General features: G+C 40.8%; 1 protein-coding gene across 7 annotated transcripts in view; it reads left to right on the forward strand.

Moving 5' to 3' along the window:
• The window catches only part of ryr1b (ryanodine receptor 1b (skeletal)), a 63785-nt gene that overhangs the window by 23918 nt on the left and 16028 nt on the right, over positions 1-23839 (forward strand). For 2 of the 7 annotated variants that reach the window (XM_085371074.1, XM_085371077.1), the window contains exons 24-80: positions 86-245; positions 387-534; positions 646-851; positions 1213-1387; positions 1518-1726; positions 1806-2152; positions 2431-2566; positions 2706-2866; positions 4641-4803; positions 4896-4982; positions 5324-5550; positions 5919-6363; positions 6447-7010; positions 7158-7358; positions 7701-7809; positions 7897-8043; positions 8164-8437; positions 8579-8696; positions 8805-8937; positions 9158-9252; positions 9337-9472; positions 9557-9740; positions 9880-9991; positions 10116-10236; positions 10334-10503; positions 10685-10905; positions 11152-11242; positions 11325-11465; positions 11556-11719; positions 12576-12654; positions 12733-12822; positions 13050-13202; positions 13385-13462; positions 13570-13645; positions 13730-13853; positions 13947-14062; positions 14174-14241; positions 14435-14556; positions 14826-14875; positions 15633-15693; positions 15805-15931; positions 16025-16133; positions 16229-16310; positions 16495-16625; positions 16740-17060; positions 17216-17456; positions 17782-17869; positions 17954-18046; positions 18474-18488; positions 19823-19993; positions 20245-20304; positions 20412-20546; positions 20709-20821; positions 20944-21040; positions 21136-21242; positions 21332-21383; positions 21473-21553. In XM_085371074.1, the coding sequence (XP_085227200.1) occupies positions 86-245; positions 387-534; positions 646-851; positions 1213-1387; positions 1518-1726; positions 1806-2152; positions 2431-2566; positions 2706-2866; positions 4641-4803; positions 4896-4982; positions 5324-5550; positions 5919-6363; positions 6447-7010; positions 7158-7358; positions 7701-7809; positions 7897-8043; positions 8164-8437; positions 8579-8696; positions 8805-8937; positions 9158-9252; positions 9337-9472; positions 9557-9740; positions 9880-9991; positions 10116-10236; positions 10334-10503; positions 10685-10905; positions 11152-11242; positions 11325-11465; positions 11556-11719; positions 12576-12654; positions 12733-12822; positions 13050-13202; positions 13385-13462; positions 13570-13645; positions 13730-13853; positions 13947-14062; positions 14174-14241; positions 14435-14556; positions 14826-14875; positions 15633-15693; positions 15805-15931; positions 16025-16133; positions 16229-16310; positions 16495-16625; positions 16740-17060; positions 17216-17456; positions 17782-17869; positions 17954-18046; positions 18474-18488; positions 19823-19993; positions 20245-20304; positions 20412-20546; positions 20709-20821; positions 20944-21040; positions 21136-21242; positions 21332-21383; positions 21473-21553 (8485 nt within the window). The remainder of the gene's footprint in view (positions 1-85; positions 246-386; positions 535-645; positions 852-1212; positions 1388-1517; positions 1727-1805; positions 2153-2430; positions 2567-2705; positions 2867-4640; positions 4804-4895; positions 4983-5323; positions 5551-5918; positions 6364-6446; positions 7011-7157; positions 7359-7700; positions 7810-7896; positions 8044-8163; positions 8438-8578; positions 8697-8804; positions 8938-9157; positions 9253-9336; positions 9473-9556; positions 9741-9879; positions 9992-10115; positions 10237-10333; positions 10504-10684; positions 10906-11151; positions 11243-11324; positions 11466-11555; positions 11720-12575; positions 12655-12732; positions 12823-13049; positions 13203-13384; positions 13463-13569; positions 13646-13729; positions 13854-13946; positions 14063-14173; positions 14242-14434; positions 14557-14825; positions 14876-15632; positions 15694-15804; positions 15932-16024; positions 16134-16228; positions 16311-16494; positions 16626-16739; positions 17061-17215; positions 17457-17781; positions 17870-17953; positions 18047-18473; positions 18489-19822; positions 19994-20244; positions 20305-20411; positions 20547-20708; positions 20822-20943; positions 21041-21135; positions 21243-21331; positions 21384-21472; positions 21554-23839) is intronic. The other 5 variants (XM_085371076.1, XM_085371078.1, XM_085371079.1 and 2 more) reach the window with 3 other exon arrangements.

Consider the following 23839-nt stretch of genomic DNA (forward strand, 5'->3'; position numbering starts at 1 on the left):
GAAAACAAAAGATATTTCTTATTGTTTCGTCATAATTTTATACTTTAACTATGCAGATCTAAATGTAACCATATCTTTCTGTTAGCTATGTGATGAGCAACGGATACAAGCCTGCCCCGCTTGATCTCAGCCATGTCAAGCTGACACCAAACCAGAATCAGCTTGTAGAAAAACTGGCAGAAAATGGGCATAATGTTTGGGCGAGGGACCGAGTACGGCAAGGATGGACCTACAGCATTGTCCAGGTGATGATTTCCCAATCCTTAGTGGATCTTTTATTTATTGGTGGATTGTCTGTCTTAAAGTACACAATCAATCACTTACAATCACATGCATTGTATATTTTTTTCTTTTCTATATAAAGCTGCATTTTTTACACTTTTCAGGACATTGTTAATAAGCGTAACCCTCGTCTGGTACCTTACAACCTGCTGGATGAGAGAACTAAGAAAACCAACCGAGACAGCGTTAACAACGCTGTCCGTACACTCATTGGCTATGGCTACAACATTGAGCCTCCAGATCAGGAGAGCAGTAAGTAATCTTTCCTCATGTGTTCGCTAATTAAATGCACAGTATCTTTTTTACACCACCTTTTTTGTCTTTCTTATTCTTATCTGTCATGTTTTCCCTCTTTCACTGCAGCTGGCCATGGCCTTGAGAACACCCGTGGGGACAAGGTGCGAATCTTCAGGGCAGAGAAGTCGTATGCTGTCACCCAAGGAAAGTGGTACTTTGAGTTTGAGGCAGTCTCAACAGGGGAGATGAGAGTGGGCTGGGCACGTCCTAATGTCCACTCTGACACTGAACTGGGAGCAGATGAATTGGCCTACGTCTTTAATGGCAATAAGGTTAGTCACTAGGGTAACATTAAAAATCGAATTTAGACTTGTTAACTTGGTCTATAAAAAATTATATTGTGTAAATGTTTTCTAAATCATTCACATCTTTTTGAATGGGTGACGTGGATCTCAAACTATTAGAAATATTGAATTTTGAGGAGGGAAGTTCTTTAAGTTGTAGGAATAGAAAATATCACACTGTCTTTATTATTTTTGTATAGCTAGGAGAAGGTTGAGGTTTCGTAAACCTGAGGCAAGATGTATTAGTCAGTAGCTAAAAAAGGTTACTGTAGCACACTGTAGCTGGTGGAAATGATGTCTCTGTTTTTGTGGAAATAGGTAATATTTTATTTGTTGTAACCTCTTCCAGGCCCAGCGATGGCATATTGGCAATGAACCATTTGGCCGCCAGTGGCAGTCTGGTGATGTCGTTGGCTGTATGATAGACCTGACTGAGATGAACATCATGTTCACACTCAATGGAGAAATGTTGATCAGTGACTCAGGCTCAGAGATGGCTTTCAAAGATATTGAAATTGGGGATGGTGAGAACTGTTTTTTTTATAGAACCAGCATTAGCACCAATAACTAAAAGTTACTGGTGCCAGTTTGCATTATAAGCAGCAGCTTGAAAAAACTATTAACTAATTCCTTCCCTTTCATGCTACCCATCAGGTTTTATTCCAGTGTGTACCCTGGGTCTATCTCAGGTTGGAAGGATTAATCTTGGTCAAGATGTCAGCAGCCTGCGCTATTTTGCCATTTGTGGCCTGCAGGAAGGATTTGAACCTTTTGCCATCAATATGAAGCGAGACATCACCATGTGGTTCAGTAAAAGTTTGCCCCAGTTTGGGCCTGTGCCTGCTGATCACAACCATATTGAGGTAACTATTCAGAGACATGTGTAAAGTTTAATAAAGTTAGAACTTCAAAATGAGTGATTTCTGTATTTTTGTCTCCTAGGTCTCCCGTGTTGACGGGACCGTGGACAGCGCCCCCTGTCTGAAGCTGACGCACAAGACGTTTGGGTCGCAGAATGCCAACACTGATATGATGTTCCTTAGACTCAGCATGCCTGTGCAGTTCCATGAGACCTTTAAGATCCCGGCAGGTACCACCCCTCTCACCCGTGCCCTTACTATACCTGAGGAGGAAGTCGCAGTGGTAGAACCGGACTCAGAGTTTGAAGTTTTGAAAAAGTCTGCCAGTCGCAAGGAGCAGGAAGAGGACAAGAAGGACCCCTCTGTGCCTAAGGAGATCTCCGTGGAAAATGAGAAGGACACAATGTCAGAAAAGGGAAAGAAAAAAGGGTACGTTTGTCAGTTTGTCACTGCAAAATAATGAAACTCTTCTGGACTGTTATGGTTGCTGGTTTAATATAAATTAAACAGAACAATCTCAATCACCTTCTGTTTTATTATATTTATTTGTTTTGTTTGATTTTACGAATATTTGTGCTACATACCAATAACTGAAGTTGTGATATTTGGCTTGTTCTTTTAGAATGAAATCCACTGAAACTGTAAAGCAGTTAGAAGCCTTTAAAAAACACTAATTCCAAATGTTATTTATCTTCCGTGGACAACAGATTTTTCTCCAAAGCCAAGAAGGCAGCCATGACACCTCTTGCCCCTCCTCCTGCTCCTCCAACGGTGCCACGTTTGGTGGAAGACGTGGTCCCTGATGACAGAGATGATCCTGAGATCATCCAAAATACCACCACTGTGAGATTCACGTTATTATTTGCTACAGTTACACATATTATTACCTGAGATTTTGTCAATTTGAATGATGGCTTTAAGTTTTCATGTAATCTGTAGATAATAAAATAATATGATTTCTTCTTTTTTCCCCCGTCTTTAGTATTACTACTCTGTGAGGATCTTTGCTGGGCAGGAGCCGTCTGGTGTTTGGGTTGGCTGGGTCACTCCTGATTACCACATGTATGATCAAAACTTTGACCTCTCCAAGGTCCGCAGTGTCACTGTCACAGTGGGAGATGACAGAGGCAACATACATGACAGGTTAGTTTTTTTCGTGCATAAATTTTTATTATTGCTGGCCAATCATTGAGGAAAACTTATAAATATATTTTTTATGTATTATTTATTTAATCTTAATTTAATCTAATGACATTTAGGCTAGATTTGTTTATTTAAATGCTGTGGAAGTAAAGACAAACAACACAAAGAAATTACAAATTAAATATGCCTTCATATTAATTTGGCATTGCACCTAAATGAATCAAGCTTATTTCCAGCTCCATATTTTTGTTCTGGGACTTCATTAGAGCAGCTTTATATGCTTTACAGTGAAAAAAAAATTATGGATCTTACTTACTTTGAGATGCAGCCTCTCAGTTCATTATCTGTTTAAGCTCGTGTCTATTTAAGACCCCCTCATGCTAATTGCCCACTTTTCCTCGCCTGGCTGCTGCAAAAAGTCAATTTCTTATTCAAAGGAGCTTGCAAAGAAAAGCGTCTGGACTTCTTTAAGTTGCTTGAAGACATTTCACCTCTCATCCGAGAAGCTTCTTCAGTTCTAAGGTCAAATGGTGGAGAGTCCCAGATATAAACCTAGTGGGAGTTTCCCCCCACAGAGGGACAAAAGGACCCCCTGATGATCCTCTAATCGCCTGAGCCAAGGTGTGAAACTGAAGGACAGACGCAACAACATTGTCATCCCCTATGTAGCCGGTGTATCAGAAAAACTCAGGAGGGTTTTCTCCAAGCATGACATCCCGGTGCATTTCAGACCCAGCAACACGCTCAGACAAAAACTGGTTCACCCGAAAGACAAAACGCCAAAACACAGACTTAACAATGTGGTGTATGCTGTACAGTGCAGCGAGGAATGCCCAGACCTCTACATTGGAGAGACCAAACAGCCACTTCACAAGCGCATGGCACAACATAGAAGAGCCACCTCCACAGGACAAGACTCAGCAGTCCATCTGCATCTTAAGGATAAAGGACACTCTTTCGAGGATGCCAATGTTCACATTTTGGACGGAGAGGACAGATGGTTTGAAAGAGGAGTGAAAGAAGCCATCTATGTCCACTGTGAGCGACCATCTTTGAACAGAGGCGGTGGTTTACGACACCAACTCTCTGCCATCTATAATCCAGTTTTGAGATCCCTTCCCAGACGCCTTAACGCCCACTCACATCCTGGGCCATCTGACCTCAGGAATTCGCATGATAAGGTGGGGCCAGGTTTCACAATGAACTCACCCGAAACGCTGGCTGATTGGGACCCACACCCAGTTTCACACCTTGGCTCAGGCGATTAGAGGATCATCAGGGGGTCCTTTTGTCCCTCTGTGGGGGGAAACTCCCACTAGGTTTATATCTGGGACTCTCCACCATTTGACCTTAGAACTGAAGAAGCTTCACGGATGAGAGGTGAAACGTCTTCAAGCAACTTAAAGAAGTCCAGACGCTTTTCTTTGCAAGCTCCTTTGACTACGATGACCTGGATGACTGAGAACCTTCACAGACAATTTCTTATTCTTAAAAAACTCATATTTTGTAGAAAATACAATCATCAGGTTACTTTTACATATGCTGAACTCATTATTTGAAGCTCTATTCATATTCACAGTGTATGACAGAAAATAAAATAAAGAAAATACAATTCAAAGTTAGTTAGGGTTCTATTTTGCTTACATCTACTTCTTTTTTTTGGTTTGTTAGTTACTGTAAAGAATTTGGATCAGCTGCAGTATTTCAGTTGAGACAGATGAGTTTAACTGGAGTGAGTTTCATTACAGCCGTGTTTCTTGCTCATTCTTTGCAGCATGAAGCACAGTAATTGTTACATGGTGTGGGGAGGGGACCTGGTCAGCAATCAACAGACCCGCTTTAGCCAGGAGGACATGGTGATTGGCTGCCTTGTTGATCTGGCAACAGGTCTAATGACTTTTACGGCAAATGGAAAGGAGATTAATACTTTCTACCAGGTAAGGGAAAGTCAAATAGATTTATCTGTGTTTTTTATTCTTTGCTTTAAATGTATCCTGATGAGCTATGTGACAACGCTATGTTCTGTCAGGTGGAGCCGAACACCAAACTCTTCCCTGCAGTTTTCGTTCAGCCGTTCAGTCAGAACATGGTGCAGCTAGAGTTGGGCAAACTCAAGGTCAGATGGAACGGTTTTCACTCTCTTTTGCAGCTGCCTTTTCTTAAAGTGTCACCAATTTAGAAATGTATGGTAATGTAAGTCAGACCCACGTTGGTGGTCTTTGGGAGTGGAGCACGGTCCAATCTTGCATTGCAATTCTCCTACTTATCTCTTTTAATATTGGACCAGATGTTGTCCATCATTTATTAATGATGATGTTTGGTGTTTTTAATAAAATGAACCACTATTTTTTTTACCTGTACCTTCACATCTGAATTTCTGTATTTTTCAAATCTAGTTGAATTTATTTTTTCCTTCAAATGACAGTAAGCTCACCTCTACTGTATCTCTCATATCAGAACATCATGCCTATCTCAGCTGCGATGTTCCACAGTGAACGTAACAATCCAGTCCCTCAGTGCCCCCCGAGGCTGGATGTCCAGATGCTGACTCCAGTTATCTGGAGTCGTATGCCAAATCACTTCCTCAAACCAGAGACGGGCAAAGTAAATGAGCGGTTAGGCTGGATGGTGGAGTGTGTTGAACCTCTCATCATGATGGCACTGCACATCCCAGAGGAGAACAGGTCAGAAACAGAATGTCGATGCAGAAAACTCTTAAGTTTAGAGTTTTCATATAGCATTTATGACATTCCTGCTATAAATAATTGAGATAGCAGCAGATCAGCAATCCCTACATCTTTTAACTTTATCATTGCAAATGTCAGTTACTTGTTATACCCGATGTATTTAGAGATGTCAGAGGAAGAAGCTATTTTCTTTTTTCCGCATTAAGAGAGCTGAAAACCAAAAAATACATTTTTTTTATCATGAGAGTGTGATTTAAGAAAGGGAAGGTAAATATATAGAGCGATTAACATATAGTTATTACAAAAGATTTGTCATGATCATATAATGCATACAATGCAATGAAGTTGACTTTTTTTTTCCACAGATGTATTGATATCCTGGAGCTCTCAGAGCGTCAGGATCTGATGAAGTTCCACTATCATACACTCATGCTCTACTGTGCTGTGTGCGCACTTGGGAACAACCGAGTGGCTCATGCATTATGCAGTCATGTGGATGAATCCCAGCTTTTCTATGCTATTGAGAACACCTACCTACCTGGACCTCTTCGCAGCGGCTTCTATGATCTGCTTATCAGCATTCATCTGGAATCAGCAAAACGGGCACGCTTGGGAACCAACAGGGAATTCATTGTTCCCATGACCGAAGAGACCCTCAGCATCAAGCTCTATCCTGATGCAATAAAAGCCCACTCCTTACCTGGTGTTGGTCTCACTACCTGCTTACGGCCAAAGCTGCATTTCTCATCCATCAACTTTGTTGGCACAGACCCTGATTTGTACACCATTAGTCCTGTCTTTCCTCTACAGGTAAGAAACAGGAGACAAGGTGCATTAAACCAAAAATCTTAAATGTTTTCTGCCTTTACTTACTTGTTATTTTGCTTCTGTAGGAGCTGAAAACAAAGGCGATTAACATGTTACGAGAGGCTGTGCTGGATGGTAGCCAGGCCATGCGGGATCCAGTAGGAGGCAGTGTAGAGTTCCACTTTGTCCCAATCTTGAAGCTAATCAGTACACTGCTTATTATGGGCATCTTCAATGATGATGACACCAAGCACATTCTCAAGATGATCGATCCCAATGTTTTCAGTGGAAAGGAAGGGGAGGAAGCTGAAGAGGGTGGAGCTGCTGAAGGAGAAATTGAGGAAAAGAAGGAGGAGGAATCGGAAGAAGCAGCCGAAGACGAGCTTGAGGATGAAGGGGTTGGGGATGAGGAAGAGGAGGAGCTAAAAGAGCTGGAGAAACGAGAGGGTGGGGAGGAAGAGGCTGAGCCCAAGGAAGAAGGAGAAGAGGAGGAAAAGGACAAAGAAGAGGCTAAGAGAGGAAAGGTAGATGGAGAGAAAGCAGAGGAAGAGAAGGAGTCAGAGGCAGTGGAAGCAGAAGCACAGGAGGAAGACGAGGGTCTGGAGGAAGGACTGCTACAGATGACGCTGCCAGAGTCTGTCAAACTGCAGGTCATTGTGATGTTTAAACTATGACTGCTTTACAGTTTCACAACTGATGTGGATAATTGTGTCAGAGGATCTCATATCATAAATTGTTTTGTTTTTTTAAATTATTAGCATTAGAACTTATGTTCCTGTCTCACCTTGCTCTTTCAGATGTGCACACTCCTGCAGTACTTCTGCGATTGCGAGCTGAGACACAGGGTGGAAGCCATTGTAGCATTCTCAGACCAGTTTGTCCATGATGTTAAGAGCAATCAACGTGTCCGTTACAACCAGCTAATGAGAGCCTTCACCATGTCAGCTGCTGAGACTGCACGCAAGACCCGGGAGTTCCGCTCGCCTCCACAGGACCAGGTAATAACTAATATTATCACACTAAACAAATGTCTCATAGGCTCCAGGTTTGAATTAATTTAGATGGTATTTCTTAGTTGATATTCATCTTTGAAAAGTAAAAACTTACACTGAGAACAGTGTAACTTAACAGTTTATCATCAGATCTAAGGATTTAAAGATTAATTATAATGATTAAGTACAAACCATGTACTTGATGACTTAATTATTAGTTCTTGAGATCTGATGATAAACTGTTAAGTTTCCCATATGCTGTTCAGACGACAACAAAACGAACCATATTTATAGCAAAAGACACACAAAATATCCTGATATAGCTGCTATAATGTGCTCTCTGTTAAGGTTCTTATGCTAACGAACTTCAAACACTTGGAGGATGAAGATTCTCCAGTTCCCGAGGACGTGCGGGAAACACTGGCAGAATTCCACAATGACCTCTTGCTTCACTGTGGTGAGCATTTTTGTGTAATTATGAATTTCTTCAGGTGTGAAAAGCTGTTTATGGGTGTTTAATGCTGTTGTCACATTTTTACCATAGGTATACATATTGAGGAGGAACCAGAGGAGGAGGAGGTGGACACTTCACTGAGGGGCAGACTTGTTAGTCTGGTAGACAAGGTTAAAAGCCTCCGTAAGAAGAAGGAGGAGGAGGAAAAGCCAGAGGTGGAGGAAGAAGCAAAACCCAGTAAGATTAACACTTAGATTACCTGTGAAACAGTTGAAGGACCCGATCTGCATTTTCTTTTTAGCTTTAGGGTAAGAGTTAAATTGAGTTTATAACACGCTCTTCCTTCATTTCACCCAGGCACCCTTCAGGAGCTGATCTCCCACACCATGATCCACTGGGCTCAGGAGTCTTTTGTTCAGAACCCTGAGCTGGTGCGACTGATGTTCAGCCTTCTACACCGACTGTACGACGGTCTTGGCGAGCTGATCCGAGCACTGCCCAAAGCATATGCCATCAATGCCGTGTCCGTTCAGGACACCATGGAACTACTTGAGTGTTTGGGACAGATCCGATCACTGCTCATCGTCCAGATGGGTCCTGAAGAGGAGCGGCTTATGATCCAGAGCATTGGGTTAGTGTGGGGGATAAATAGTGTATACTTTGGAATTTAGAGTTAGTTTGTTACATTTTGAGTTATAATAATAGAACATGTGATGTTATTTTATTAAGTAATGTAACACTGATGTATGGCTTCTGGGTTTTTTTTTTTCAGAAATATCATGAATAACAAGGTGTTCTACCAACACCCCAATCTGATGAGAGCTCTGGGTATGCATGAGACTGTGATGGAAGTGATGGTCAACGTGTTAGGTGGAGGAGGAGATTCGAAGGTAACTGTGATTTCTTCAAGCCTTTCACTTTCCAGGCCTGCAATTTATAACACAGCACACATCAGACATTATGCATCTGAGAAAAATGTTTGTTTTTTTCTTGCCCAGGAGATTCGATTCCCCCAAATGGTGACCAGCTGCTGTCGTTTCCTGTGTTACTTCTGCCGTATCAGCCGACAGAACCAGCGTTCTATGTTTGACCATCTGAGCTACCTGTTGCAGAACAGCGGTATCGGCTTGGGTGAGTCCCCTGTTACACTGTTTACTGTACTCTGTGTATGGCTTATTATGGACAGATTTTATTTTTAAATCTTTTTTATTTTGAATAATCATGAAACAATTATAATAAAATTTAATTCACTGAAGCATGCAGGTAAGACGTTTCTAAATGAGTTTTAATGTGCTGGGATCTTTATACCAGGTGATGAATGAATAAACTCACTGATTATATCCCTATGTAGGCATGCGTGGATCCACACCCCTGGATGTGGCTGCAGCCTCCTGTATTGACAATAACGAGCTGGCCTTGGCTTTACAAGAGCAGGAACTGGAAATGGTTAGAGAGAAAATTTTTTTTAAAAAAAGGCTATAGTGGAACTGTTATCTGATAATCTCTCCTTTTGGTACTCACACGAGGTAGGTGGTGACATACTTGGCAGGCTGTGGACTGCAGATGTGTCCAATGCTCTTGTCTAAGGGCTACCCTGACATTGGCTGGAATCCTTGTGGCGGCGAGAGATACCTGGATTTCCTCCGCTTTGCTGTCTTCGTTAATGGTTGGCTTTGATTATTTTATAATGATGAGATTTGTAAGTAGTCGCCACTAATATTTACCTCCTCCTACAACCTACTCCCCTTAGGAGAAAGCGTGGAAGAGAATGCCACCGTTGTGGTGCGTCTGCTCATCCGTCGCCCTGAGTGCTTTGGCCCAGCCCTGAGAGGAGAGGGTGGTAATGGCCTGCTGGCTGCAATGGAGGAGGCCATCAAGATATCAGAGGATCCGGCAAGAGATGGGCCCACTGTTAAGAAAGACAGGCGCTTCATGTAAGGGCTGGCGCAGTGGCAGTGAATTCGATTTTTGTTGACAAAATAACACCAACTAACAGCTTAGACAAATCACTGTGTAGTTTCACAGCAGCACAACAAATTTTCTTATAGAAAATAACATTATCTGGATTGGCAGGTTTGGTGGTGAGGAACAGCACGAGGAGAACCGTGTGCATCTGGGAAATGCCATCATGTCCTTTTACTCGGCTCTCATTGATCTGCTGGGTCGCTGTGCCCCAGAGATGCATGTAAGTAGAGCAGCTTTTAACATATTTCTATCCCTCAAACCTCCAGGAAGAGTGGATCTGTGGGTGTTTGATTTGTAGGAGTTAGTTTCATATAGCACAATTTATTTATTTTTTTTATTTGTAGCTGATCCAAGCGGGTAAGGGTGAAGCTCTAAGAATCAGGGCCATCCTGAGGTCTCTGGTGCCTATAGAGGACCTGGTTGGAGTAATCAGCTTACCTGTGCAGATTCCAGCATATGGCAAAGGTTGGATAAAAAGTTATGCTGATACAGGGATGTTTTGTAATAATTTAAAAAATGTGGCGCCCTACTTCATAAGGTTTTTTTTCCTATCTAACCACAGATGGCCAGATTATTGAGCCCAAGATGTCTGCCAGTTTTGTGCCAGACCACAAGGCCTCCATGGTGCTCTTCCTCGACAGAGTGTACGGTATTGATAACCAGGACTTCCTGCTTCATGTGCTTGAGGTTGGCTTCTTGCCTGACATGAGAGCTGCAGCTTCTCTGGATACGGTGAGAAAAAAAAGGCACAGACCTAACAGATAAAATTTCCTTCTGTAAATTCTAGATTTCAGTACAAAGTCTGCATATTGATGTAATTTGCTATAGATTCCCTTTGATATAGTTAATGTATCCGTCTGTCTTTAAGGTAATGCAGTGAGTCTAAGCAGTTTTTTGTCTTCTCTGATTTTAGGTGGCATTCAGCACAACTGAAATGGCCTTGGCTCTGAACCGCTACCTCTGTTCGGCTGTACTGCCTCTTCTTACAAAGTGTGCGCCATTGTTTGCTGGAACAGACCACCGGGCCATCATGATCGACTCCATGCTCCACACAATTTATCGCCTGTCTCGTGGCCGAGCCCTTACCAAGGCTCAGAGGGATGTTATAGAGGAGTGTCTCATGTCCCTCTGCAAGTCAGTATTTAAAAAAACCCTCTCTGTATAGCAAATGCTAAATAAGCAAGCTGAATAACTCCAAAAAGGAAGCCTTTATTTTCTATTTGTTTAACCTTTATTCAGCCTGGGGAGGTTTTCGAGACATTATCTCTTTTACAAGAAAGATCTAATGATAACGGCAAATTCACAACAAATTACAAACTTTGAAGTGAATGATGAAACGTGCCTTTTCAAACAGTTTTAAACTTACGGTGATATCCACAGATACCTTCGACCCTCTATGCTGCAGCATTTGCTTAGACGGCTGGTGTTTGACGTACCCATCCTCAATGAATATGCAAAGATGCCTCTCAAGGTGAGTCTTCTGTATAACAGCGTTCTGTTTGTTTGTTTATATAATCTAATTTTTATATCACATATGAATTGAATTGCTTCAGCTGCTGACCAATCACTATGAGCGCTGTTGGAAGTACTACTGCTTGCCAAATGGATGGGCGAATTTTGGGGTGACTTCTGAGGAGGAGCTGCATCTTTCTCGAAAACTCTTTTGGGGAATCTTCGAATCGTTGGCACACAAGGTGGGAGATGTTGTTAACCTTCCATAAGTGCACATCGTTTAAGTTAAGGAATTACTAACTTGGCTTCTCTAATATGAATTTAAATTCTAGAAATTTGATGCAGAGCTCTTCAAGATTGCCATGCCCTGCCTCTGTGCTATAGCTGGAGCCATCCCCCCTGACTATGTGGATGCCAGCTACTCCTCTCACACTGAGAAAAAGGCCTCTGTGGATGCTGAAGGCAACTTTGATCCAAAACCAGTAGAGACCACCAAGTGAGAACTGAAAGAAAGACTGTTTGATGTTATTTTAGTGCATTATTGCTTTTGGAAGAGAGTCAACGTGTACCTTGTCAGTGATGGATAGTTATAATTACATATTTGAACAGATTTTTTAAAGATTGTTTCCAGTTTCAGTTGTATTTGTCATATGCAAGCTAGCACAGGGTCTATGGAATGCTGGGACTGCCATAATGAATGAATGAATGAATTAATTAATTAATTAAATACACCATTAAATAATTAATTAAATGTGTCAATAATTGAAAAGAATTCATTAAAATGGGAAATAATTGATTAAATAAATATTTAATTAAATTTTATATATTAATTATTTATTTATTTACAATTGTAATCAATTATTGCCACAATTAATTAATTTTTTAATGGTGTATTTAATTAATTCATTATGTCAGTCCTGGCACTCCATAAGGGTCAACATTGCAATAAAATGTATTTGACGAGCAGCAGACAGTCACACAGCAGTTAAAAAAATAAAATAAAATATATATATATAGTGATCGTGAGAGAGAATATATATATATATATATATATATATATATATATATATATATATATATATATATATATATATATATATATATATATATATATATATATATATATATATATATAACTGTAGGACAGCTTCTGAGTGCATCCTGTGGAGTGTGGTGTGTGCGTTTAAGTGTTGCTCAAATCTTCAAGTGCAGTTATGAATGTAACTGAAAAGGAAGATATAAACATCTTACATGAAACTACACTGTAATTTCTATAAAGTCATAGTGGCATTCTGAAGTTAAGTTTAGATATTAGATTATTTGAGTAACAGTAAATATGACTAAATTTTCAGCACTATCATCCCAGAGAGACTGGATCCTTTCATCAACAAGTATGCAGAACACACTCATGATAAATGGGCTTTTGAAAAGGTCAGTAATAAGGGAATAATGTAAGCAATAATGTTTTTTAAAGTATTATTTGTAATAATTGCTTAAATCATTTTTCAGATTCAGAACAACTGGACGTATGGAGAGGTGCTAGATGAGAATGCTAAGACTCACCCGATGCTCCGGCCATACAAAACATTCTCTGAAAAGGTAATGATTTTTCACTTGTTTTAGTCTGAAGCTTGAAATTCTGAACACTTAATCATATCTAACCTTTTGTAGTGTCCCTGTGTTCCATTAAATATGAGGATGCCAGATCTTCTTAATTAGTATTCATTACCCATGGACCTTTTGACTATTTTTGCATGATTATTGTTATGGGCATTCATAGTATAGCTTAGTTGTTAATTGTAAAGCCCTCTACCTCCTTTTCTCAGGACAAGGAGATTTATCGTTGGCCCATTAAAGAATCCGTCAAAGCTATGCTAGCATGGGAGTGGACCATAGAGAAAGCAAGGGATGGAGAAGGAGAAGTCGAGAAAAAGGCCGCCGCCACCACCGCCACGCGCAAAATCTCTCAAACTGCTCAGGTAAAAGTCCATATAGGAATGCAAGGTTTTTACATAAGTGTAAAAACAGAACATTTGTGGATCATGCAAAATGAATTTTCTCTTGGCCTAATTAAATTGGGGAAACAATGGAGTTTCTCTTTTACTGAAAAACTTCACATGGACACTGTTACACACAAGATCTTTTTTTAAATTGTCTTCAGGCCACTTATGATCCGAGTCACGGATACAGCCCTCAGCCAGTAGACATCTCAGGAATGGCCCTCTCCAGAGAGCTGCAAGTATGTCTCTTCTGGTCAGATTTTCCCCAGCATTTATAGGTCACACAAGTTGCTCACATACCTTTAAAGAACTAGGTAGAATAATTATTTATTTTCTTTCCACATAGTCTATGGCTGAACAGCTAGCAGAAAACTATCACAACACCTGGGGCAGGAAGAAGAAGTTGGAGCTACAGTCCAAAGGCAAGAGTAGTTTTTATTACAGTAAACTGGGAGTTTTCTTTTTAATGATATGTTGATTTAAAAAATGACTTGTGCCCTTGCTAGGTGGTGGTACTCATCCTTTGCTCGTGCCTTATGACACATTGACGGCTAAGGAGAAGGCCAGAGACAGGGAGAAAGCCCAGGACCTGCTCAAGTTCCTCCAGCTTAATGGATATGCTGTGACGAGGTAAGCTGGAGCTCTCAGAGTTTAAGATTAGAGCTATCCATTTTTCTCTTTCAACTCCTTCCATATTTCCTCCATCTTTTTTTCCACTCCTAGAGGTCTAAAGGATATGGAACAGGACATCTCCTCCATTGAAAAGCGTTTTGCTTATGGCTTCCTTCAGAAGCTTCTTAAATGGATGGACATTGCCCAGGAATTCATCGCTCATCTTGGTACTGTGATTGAACACACATAGATTTTTGTACTTATACTGTGTGCACTGCTGTTTAGACCAGAAATAAAGTCAGAAGTGGTTTAATTATTATTTTTATTTTTTCTAACAGAGGCTGTAGTTAGCAGCGGTAGAGTGGAAAAGTCACCACACGAACAAGAAATCAAATTCTTTGCCAAGGTGAGCTTCTTTATTCGTCGTACTTTTTTTCAGATGTCAGAGGGTGATAGTTGTAACAGAATCCTGTGCTGAAGTTGTAGGGACTGAAAAAACTGCCACAATTTGTGTTTTTGAGAAACACCTTTTATTCTGTAGCTTTACTAAGCAGATACTATTTATAATTGGATATTTTATGCTGGGTTATTTTTTATAGATCCTCTTGCCGCTGGTAAATCAGTACTTCAAGAACCACTGCCTGTACTTTCTCTCCACTCCTGCCAAAGTATTGGGCAGTGGAGGTCATTCCTCAAATAAAGAGAAGGAGATGATTGCGAGGTATGTGTCATAAAACCATATTTAAAAAAAAATCAATCTTACCTTGAATTATGTGTCCTGAAAAAATTGGCATTTCCTTTCCCTTTAGGACAGTGTGATAGTATCTGTCCTCTCCTTCCATGTCCCTCCATCTTTCTCCTGTTGTGTGATATCCATGATCTCCTTTACTTTCCTTTTGCTTTATGTGTACTTCAAACATTTTTCCTGCCTTGTTTCCCCTTACTATACTCCCTTCCTCTCTCCCTTCCTCTTTTCTCCTCCTACCTCAGTATCTTCTGTAAGTTGGCTGCTTTGGTGAGGCACAGAGTATCTCTTTTTGGTAAGGAAATTGCATGATGTCATGCCCTGTCACCATCTCTGTATTTGTTTTCCTGTGTAATTTCTCTTTATTACAGCGTTTTATTTTTTTGCTTCTTCCTCCTCCCTACCTTTACTTTACATACTAATCAAACTAATAAATCATCGTCACCTCCTCCTAACTTACCAGTTCTTCTCTTCTCTGTCTTTAGCTCAGCTTTTGCTTGGCTTTAATGTTTGCTGTAGTTTGTCTTTGATTTAAAAGGTATCCACAAAGTTAGCATGAATGTCTGTGACGGCGTCAGATATCCACTGGTACTGTACTGCAGCTTTGTCGTGTCTTATCATCCTGGCTTATATGAGACAATGAATGCTTTGTTGTCATTTTACTCCCCTTCACCACCATATGTCTTAAGTAGACTGTCATTGTTACATGGCCAGTGGACAGGTGAGCTTGTCTCACCAGCACAATATGATCTTCCACTTTAAACGTGCCTAAATAAAACTCTGTGATGGTGGCATTGCACTTAAGAAACTGTTTTTAACAACTTTTTATGCTCTTTTCTTAAATAATAATTATTGTTGTTTCAGCTATGTATTTAACATTTGTGATTCAGAAGATTCAGACTTTACCGTTGTAGTGTAATTGTGAGTTTGCTCAATATTTCCCAACAAACTGTATACCAGGTTTAGAGCTAATTGTGGCATTTGCAGTAATTTGGGCTCTTGTAGAGCTGAAGGATAGCACTGACAATGCACCTTTTTTGTTATGTTTTCAGGAACGGATGCCGCTGCAGTGGTAAACTGCCTGCACATTCTCTCACGATCACTGGATGCCAGGTAGATCACAATATACCCATAAAACATCCCTATTGCTCCTCAAGCAAAGAGAAAATGGAAACAAACTGTCTGAGATTTTTAGAAAAACGTTTTCTCTGTGTATTCTTTAAGGACTGTTATGAAATCAGGCCCTGAGATTGTGAAAGCCGGCCTGCGTCAGTTCTTTGAGAGCGCTGCGGATGACATTGAGAAGATGGTTGAAAATCTGAAACTGGGCAAGGTGTCCAGTCGAAACCAGGTCAGAGAGGGTTTTCTCTTCTTTTTGCTCACTAAACAAATGTGTTCATGTTTTTCTTGTGAACTGAAATCTGTATTTGTGTGTTGTTTACAGGTTAAGGGTGTAGCACAGAATATCAACTACACCACCACTGCCCTGCTGCCAGTCCTCACTTCACTGTTTGACCACATTGCCCAACACCAGTTTGGTGATGATGTCATGAGTAAGTAGAATGCTTTTGTCCTTTAAATGAACCATTAATGACTTGTTACTCTGGACCAACTCAGAGCTAATGAAGTCTCTTCTCGACATTCTCAGTGGACGACTTGCAGATATCCTGCTATCGTCTAATGTGCAGCATCTACTCTTTGGGCACTGTGAAGACTCCACATGTGGAGAAGTGAGTAGAGACATGGTCTAAAAAAAAGCCTGGAACTAGTTTTACTTTTTTCATTATATATCAGATATCATAACAAGAAACATTTATTTTTCTTTATGCGCATGTATTCTTTCAAAGGTTGATTTTGCATGTGTTATTTCATACAGACATCTTATGAGTATGCATGTTTTTCCTTCCTTTGCAGACAGCGACCAGCTCTTGGCGAGTGTTTGGCCCACTTAGCAGCTGCTATGCCGGTAGCCTTTCTTGAACCAGTGCTAAATGAATTCAACTCATTTTCTGTTTACACGACCAAGACTCCTAGAGAGAGAGCAAGTGAGTTCTTTTACCTTTATGATTCATTTTACATGCTTCAAACTATTAGATAGTGTTCATGCTGAGTTATTTTTCATGTCCGTGATTTCACTCGTCTTTTCTCTCCCCGCTTAGTTCTTGGTCTTCCCAATCAAGTAGAAGAGCTGTGTCCTGACATCCCAGAACTGGAGATTCTGATGAAAGAGATCCATGACCTGGCTGAGTCTGGAGCTCGCTACACAGAAATGCCCCATGTGATTGAGATCACCTTGCCCATGCTGTGCAACTATCTCCCGCGCTGGTGGGAGAGAGGCCCAGAGAACTTCCCCGAGCAGGACGGCCAGCTCTGCACCGCTGTCACCTCCGAGCAACTCAACCAGCTGCTGGGTAGCATCATGAAGATTGTGGTTAACAACCTGGGTATAGATGAAGCCTCTTGGATGAAAAGATTAGCAGGTTAGTGACCAGAGGATTTACAATAAGCCAAAATAATGTCACGTGACACACAGCTATAGTATTGCAGCATATCATAATGTGTAAACAGCTACATTTTCACATGTTACACAACTATTATTTGGAGATGACTGGCAAATGTTTTGTGCCTTGTCCAGTGTTCGCTCAGCCCATTGTCAGCAGGGCTAAACCAGAGATGCTTAAATCCCACTTTATCCCAACCATGGAAAAGCTGAAGAAGCGTGCAGCAAAGGTGGTGGCAGAGGAGGATCATCTGCGCATGGAGGGCAAAACAGAGGTGGACAGCGAAAACGGGACCATTCGAGATGAGTTTGCTGTACTCTGTCGGGACTTGTACGCTCTCTACCCTTTGCTCATTCGCTACGTGGACAACAACAGGTAGCTGAGATTAGCAGCACCTTTATATGAAACACATTTCTGCTTCAGTTTTCTTTTTTTTTATTGAAATTAGAAATTTAGGGGAGCATAATATGACGCTTTTTTGTCTTGCAATGAGGCACAATGTTGTTATTGAGGCAGAGGGATGGAACCAGGGAACTAAACCTACAAGAAATAATAAATTCAAAATCTGAACAGTAGAACAGGAAACTCCACAGGAACAATAATTCAAGGTTTTAAAAGAAAGCTCCACTTTCATTTCACCCTTTTTTTTGCTGGTCATGATTCACGTTTAAGAACTATCTATTGCTGCCTGTGTCTGTAGGGCAAGTTGGCTGACTTGTCCAGACCCAGATGCAGAGGAGCTTTTCAGGATGGTGGGAGAGGTCTTCATTTTCTGGTCCAAATCCCACGTAAGTCTTCTGTTTTCTGACATCATATATGTATGCATTTATTCCGTCTCTCGTTTAGCATCTTTATTGTGTTATATATTGCAGAACTTCAAGAGGGAGGAGCAGAACTTCGTGGTGATGAATGAGATCAACAACATGTCCTTCCTGACTGCTGACAGTAAGAGCAAGATGAGCAAGGTACTATCTGAGAGCAAAGGAAATGTAAAAGTAAAACATTGCCTGTTCTCTAGAGGTTTGATTCACCTACTTCCATATCTTGAGTCATAACACATTAAGAAACTAAACTCTAATAATTAATGTTTCACTAACACCACCCATTACAAGCAGAGAAAAGTAACAGGAAGCCCTTCTTGGTGTTTTCTCAGCTGTTATTTCATTGTTTTTCTTTAAGCTGCTGTAGCTTTATGATTATTCTGTAAGTGTTCATTTCAGTCATTTCACAAATAAGTTTCTACAAGAAGACTGATGGGCTGTTACATAAATATTAATATCCTTTTTTTCCCAGGTCTGTGTAAGCGGCAGTATATAGTGTAGTAGTAAGATTGTTGCTAACTGTTTTTTCTCCATATATATCCTGTGTCGGGGTTGGACGCTGGGCCACTAGGCCGGAGATGGAGAGGTTAGACCGTGTTTGTGCACGAGAGCTGTGCTGATCGCATGGCACCCTGAGTTTGCGGAGGCATTTCATCAACTGCTAATAGACAGATCCCAATATTCACACGTATACAAACACACAAACACACACATACAGGGTTTTTCCTCTTAGGAGAGACTTCACTACACATCTATGAGTGAATGAATGAAGTGTGAGATTATATTATACACAAATATATTAGTGATGTTTTTTAGGAGTAAAGAATGTGAGTGTGAATGTGTCGCAAACCTATGCTTTTATGTGTGTCTGTATATGTGTGAGTAGGGGTCCGGAGCAGCTTGATGAAAGCTCTTTGCTGTAGATCACAGTAGTGTGAAAGGTTTCATGGTGCTCGGCAGAGCAGTAGCGTATATAATTTGGTGTGTGCACTCCTGCAGCCGAGTACCATCACCCTGTTTTTCTTTGACCAGTAAATAGTTTGCCTTTCGATGATCCTTGTTGGATACAGTTATGGAGCCCGTGCTACTGTGATGTTACTTGTGTCACTGATGCTTGGGTTTTTTTTTTTTTCAGCTTTTGTGTCAGAGATTCCTGCACTGGGGGACTCTTCTCTTTTCAGTAGCTGTTTAAACCAAAAGTCCATACCCTGCTGTTGCTCGGTCCACCAGTAGCAAATGTCAGTCGCTGGATCTTTTGCAGGAAATTAAGCTAGCTCTCACTACATCACCAGAATACTGTCATCATATTTACTAACTGGACTCGTTACTTCATGTCATGTTCATTGACACCATTAAATTGTTAAATAAACCTAATCACTGTTTGATGTTTTACGTGGTTGGTGCAAGTAGAACCTCTTCTCCTGGGCTATCAGATGGGCATTACTGTAGTGAGCTTCTGTTTCCTGATCATCACAATGACTCTCAAAGCCCATAGAGTGTTTTCCACCCACACACACCAACACCAAGCATGCACAATAAGGGCAGAGAGGGTGCTGTGAGGCCAGACAACAGACAGTAATGAGCATTGTCAGGCTCTGGATAGGAGCGTGTGAGAAGAGCTCCACGGCGATGGAGCTAACCCCATGTGCTGTTCTCTGTGATGTCCAATGGACAGGATGTGCCCTGTCTGGCCACTGCAGTACTAACAGTGAAGCTGCATTGTGTGTAACACCTGTTGCTGGTGCAGCAATGAAGCACATGACATGACACGAAAAGTTGAAGAAAATATGTTGTTTAGTTGTTAAATATTCTCCTAAGCCTTAAATGCCACAAACCATTTTCTGAAAAGGGATTTTTTATTGGTGCCATATAGTTGCTTCATGGAATAGAAAGTGTTCAATCAGTTTAATCTCTCTGTAGTCTGGCAGCTCAGAGCAGGAGCGTACCAAGAAGAAGCGACGGGGGGACCGCTACTCTGTGCAGACCTCCCTAATTGTAGCAGCGCTAAAGAAGATGCTTCCCATCGGCCTCAATATGTGCTCTCCTGCAGACCAGGAACTCATCAACCTTGCCAAGATCAGATACTCACTGGTACTTGTGCTTATTAATGTGATTTCTTTGGGCAAAACTTGCTTCATAGATTAATAGCGCTTTAAATTTCTATAGTGCAAAAGCGTTGCTTCTTTGTTAGCATACATTTTGACACAAAATGGGTAGAAATGATTTTATCTCTCTCTATATATATAATAATAATTTTTCCACAGTCATATAACTGCGTGCTGTTAATTACTAAACTATAGGATTATAAATGTCCTCCAAATCTTGGTTTCTTTAACTCGTAGAAAGACACAGATGAAGAGGTGAGGGAATTCTTGCACAACAACCTGCATCTGCAAGGCAAGGTAGGCAGACTTTTTATTTCTTTACTAACTGAAAGAAGATAATAAACGCATTCCTGTATAAATCTATTCATTCTGTTCATTATACACATTGACGTGTTATATTTTAGGTAGAGGACCCAGCAATGCGCTGGCAGATGTCTCTTTATAAAGAGATGTCTGGGAAAGCAGAAGATGCCGATGATCCTGAGAAGGTGGTGAAGAGAGTACAAGAGGTGTCTGCTGTCCTTTACCACATTGAAGTGGTGAGTACAACCAGGCATCCTCAATAAAAGAAGGTCTGGAACTGGCTCTCCGTTTAAAAAGTCCTTATCTCTCTGATCCTATGACTATAACCCAGCAGGCAATGCAGAGCTTAAGAAAATTGAGACATTTTCCAAGATAATTATTTATTTTTTGTACATTAGACTGAACATCCCTTCAAGTCAAAGAAAATGGTTTGGCACAAGCTGCTGTCTAAACAGCGTCGCAGAGCTGTGGTGGCCTGTTTCAGGATGACGCCTCTGTACAACATCACCACGTAATGATTAGCAACTTACTTATTCAAAACATGATCGACAATAAAATCAAAAGGCTTTATGAGGCATTATACCTAATTATCTTAATTATCCCTAATTGTCAGTGATCTTTCATTGTTTGCAGGCACAGGGTAACCAACATGTTCTTGGATGCATACAAACGCAACTGGTTAGAAACCGAGGGTTACTCATTTGAAGACAAGATGATTGATGACTTATCAGTAAGTTACACTTTCATTAATGTTTCATCACTGGCATATTGTCTATTCTTTATACAAAGGGTCTGTCATGTTTTATCCTATCTATTAACGATTAGAAAACCATGGAAGAAGAGGAGGAAGAGGAAGAGGAGACTGAGACGAAGCCTGACCCCCTTCATCAGCTGATTCTTCATTTCAGCCGCACAGCTCTTACAGAAAAGCTGTGAGAGCGTCTTTCTTCCTCTGCCTCAGTTCTCTGACCTGTTCCTCAGTGACACTTACTGATTCCTGCTCTGTGGTATTTCTTTACAGTAAACTTGATGTTGACCATCTCTATATGTCATATGCTGATATTATGGCAAAGGTAAGACCTGTAAAACACCAATGGGAATAGATCTTGAAGCTGAACTTCAGAAGAGAATAATTCACCGACATTCTGTCTGCTGCTTTCAGAGCTGCCACATTGGTGAGGAGGACGAAGGGGGAGAACAGGAGGGGGAGGAGCCATCCTTTGAGGTGCGACAGACAGAGATGGTATGGGGGGACCAGGGGAAGGGAGGCAGGGGAGTCAGCGGAGAAGCAGCTCCCTACGCACTGAGTGACTACACCATGACATCACACTCGGCACATCCCCCCCACCCCACTCTTGCTACATTTCTCTTTTTTTTTCCTTTCTGTCTTCCTTTCGTTAACTCACACCACGTGTCTATTTCCTGTTGTGGTGGACTGACCTGTGCATGCCTTTCCTGGACTCTGCACACCAGTCGGGATCAATATTCTGAAAGAATGTTTTTTTTGTTTTGTTTTGTTTTTTCTAAATTGCATGACTCGAGTGTAGAGATGACGGCAGCTAAAGAATTCAAAATAAAACCCAGGTGAAGACAGACAAGTGAGTCTGTACTAGCTATTGAAATTTCAGAATCACAGTTTCCAAGCCCAAGGTGTTTCGACACTGTAATGTTGCAGCTATGGTGGTTTCAGAATTTCTGTTCCTTTTGGAACCTGATACGTAAATTGTGATGTTGCCCCTTTTAGACTTAATTTAGTAAGAAACAGATAATGGCGATTAATTAAGCCATAGCACAGGATCCCTAACAGGTCCCCTGTGCAAGTCTCAGAGTTTGTGGTCAGTGTCTTCTAGACATGCACCACCCTTTTCTGACTCACAACTCATGTAATCACCTGCTAATTTGACTGTGTTCACCCATATAGACTCACCTGAAAACTAGAGTTCTAACATCTGACAACTAATTGATTTTTGTTTGTCTTTCCTTTGAATTGGACAGCGCTAACAAGTTTCCCTCTCTGTGCTCACCAAGAATACAGTAAAAGCCTGCACAGTCAGCCGTACATATACCGCCCCAAGCCCAAACACACTCATGCGAGCATACAACAGCTACATTCACAGAGACATTCATTCATACACACAGTTTCTTTCCATTCTTTCTATTCATACTCTTATGCTGAGCGGAATCTCTGTAACCAGAGAAAAGTGCATTCATGTTTTTAAAACACTTCAGGCTCACGAGGGAGGGGGGCGGAGGGAGGGTTAGGTAGAGGTTTGGGTGCTTTGGGTGGGGGTCTGTGCATGATGTGCAGTGGGTGGGTCAAATGTAACCTCTTTTGTCAACAGGATGGTTGTTCATTACCTGCTATTATTATAGTATTTGTACTGTACCACAGAATAATATAAAAAAGACAAGTATAGTGCAGCATAGTCCGAATAGCGTGAGTTAGAATACTGCGTCACGCAGCATTAAAGTTTGTGTGTTTTTTTATTCACTTTAATCTTAATATGTTATATTAAACAGTATGCAGTGTCTGCAGATGTGCAGACTCATTTGTTTGTCTAGTGTTCAGTAGTTTTAAAATATCACATACCTTTATTAATCTAATTCAAATAAATCTGAAGGGTGATGAGTGATTTGACAGTTTGACAAAGACTGCTGCTGTTTAACTAAATGGTGCTCATAACCAATCAGCCTTTTTCAGAGTAAATATTTCAAAGTTGTTGAATAAAACAGTCTTTTTTTATTTTCATATCGTGACAAGTCAAAACTCTAAATGTCGAAAATATTTAGTCAAGCAAGCAACTTTTCCTCAGTTTCAGTTTAGGGTCTTATAGTTTATCTAAAAAGCAGACAAGCGTCACATACAGACAGGCTACTCCAGGTAGCATAAAATATAAGTTTAGGCTGTGAAGTAGAACAACCCTAAGCTGTTCTGTTGGAAGCAGGGGTTGCATGTTGTTTTACTCCAGCAACTGATGTTGCTTCCTAAGAAGAATATGTGAAGTGTGTGTTACAATCTGGGATGAAATGATTGCTGCAATTGAATGTTTGCACCTGTGTTAGATATCATAAACTGGAATAACTGTCTCCAACACTAATACATTGGAAGAGAATTGTATGTCTTCAAGAGTCCCGAGTATTAACACTAAAACAGCTTGTTTTTTTTTTACAAGTTCATTCAACACTTGAAAAGAATAGTTTAGCTGAAACAAACTGGCCACTATCTGATGGAAACAGTGAGAATCTGCTCACTTAACTGAGCTTAACACAAAGAAAGATTAAGAGAAGCTGTTTCATAGGTGATAAAATAAATGTAAGTGTAAAAAGTTGTGTTACGTACATATAACACGAATTATTAACCAGCAACTCTGGATGACATCAGGACCAATGGTATAGCAAATACAATAGCAAATTATATTTAGAATAAGATTATCAGGATGTGTGTGTTTTTAGTGTATGTGTGCCTGTACATGTGTGTGTGTGTGTGTGTGTGTAAGTGCGGGGGGCAGTGCAGTCTCTGTTGACAGGG

Source organism: Diplotaxodon limnothrissa, linkage group LG14 (genome assembly GCF_057381915.1).
Source record: "Diplotaxodon limnothrissa isolate DT_005_m linkage group LG14, D_limnothrissa_male_GT1.1, whole genome shotgun sequence".
Taxonomy (NCBI): Eukaryota; Metazoa; Chordata; class Actinopteri; order Cichliformes; family Cichlidae; genus Diplotaxodon; species Diplotaxodon limnothrissa.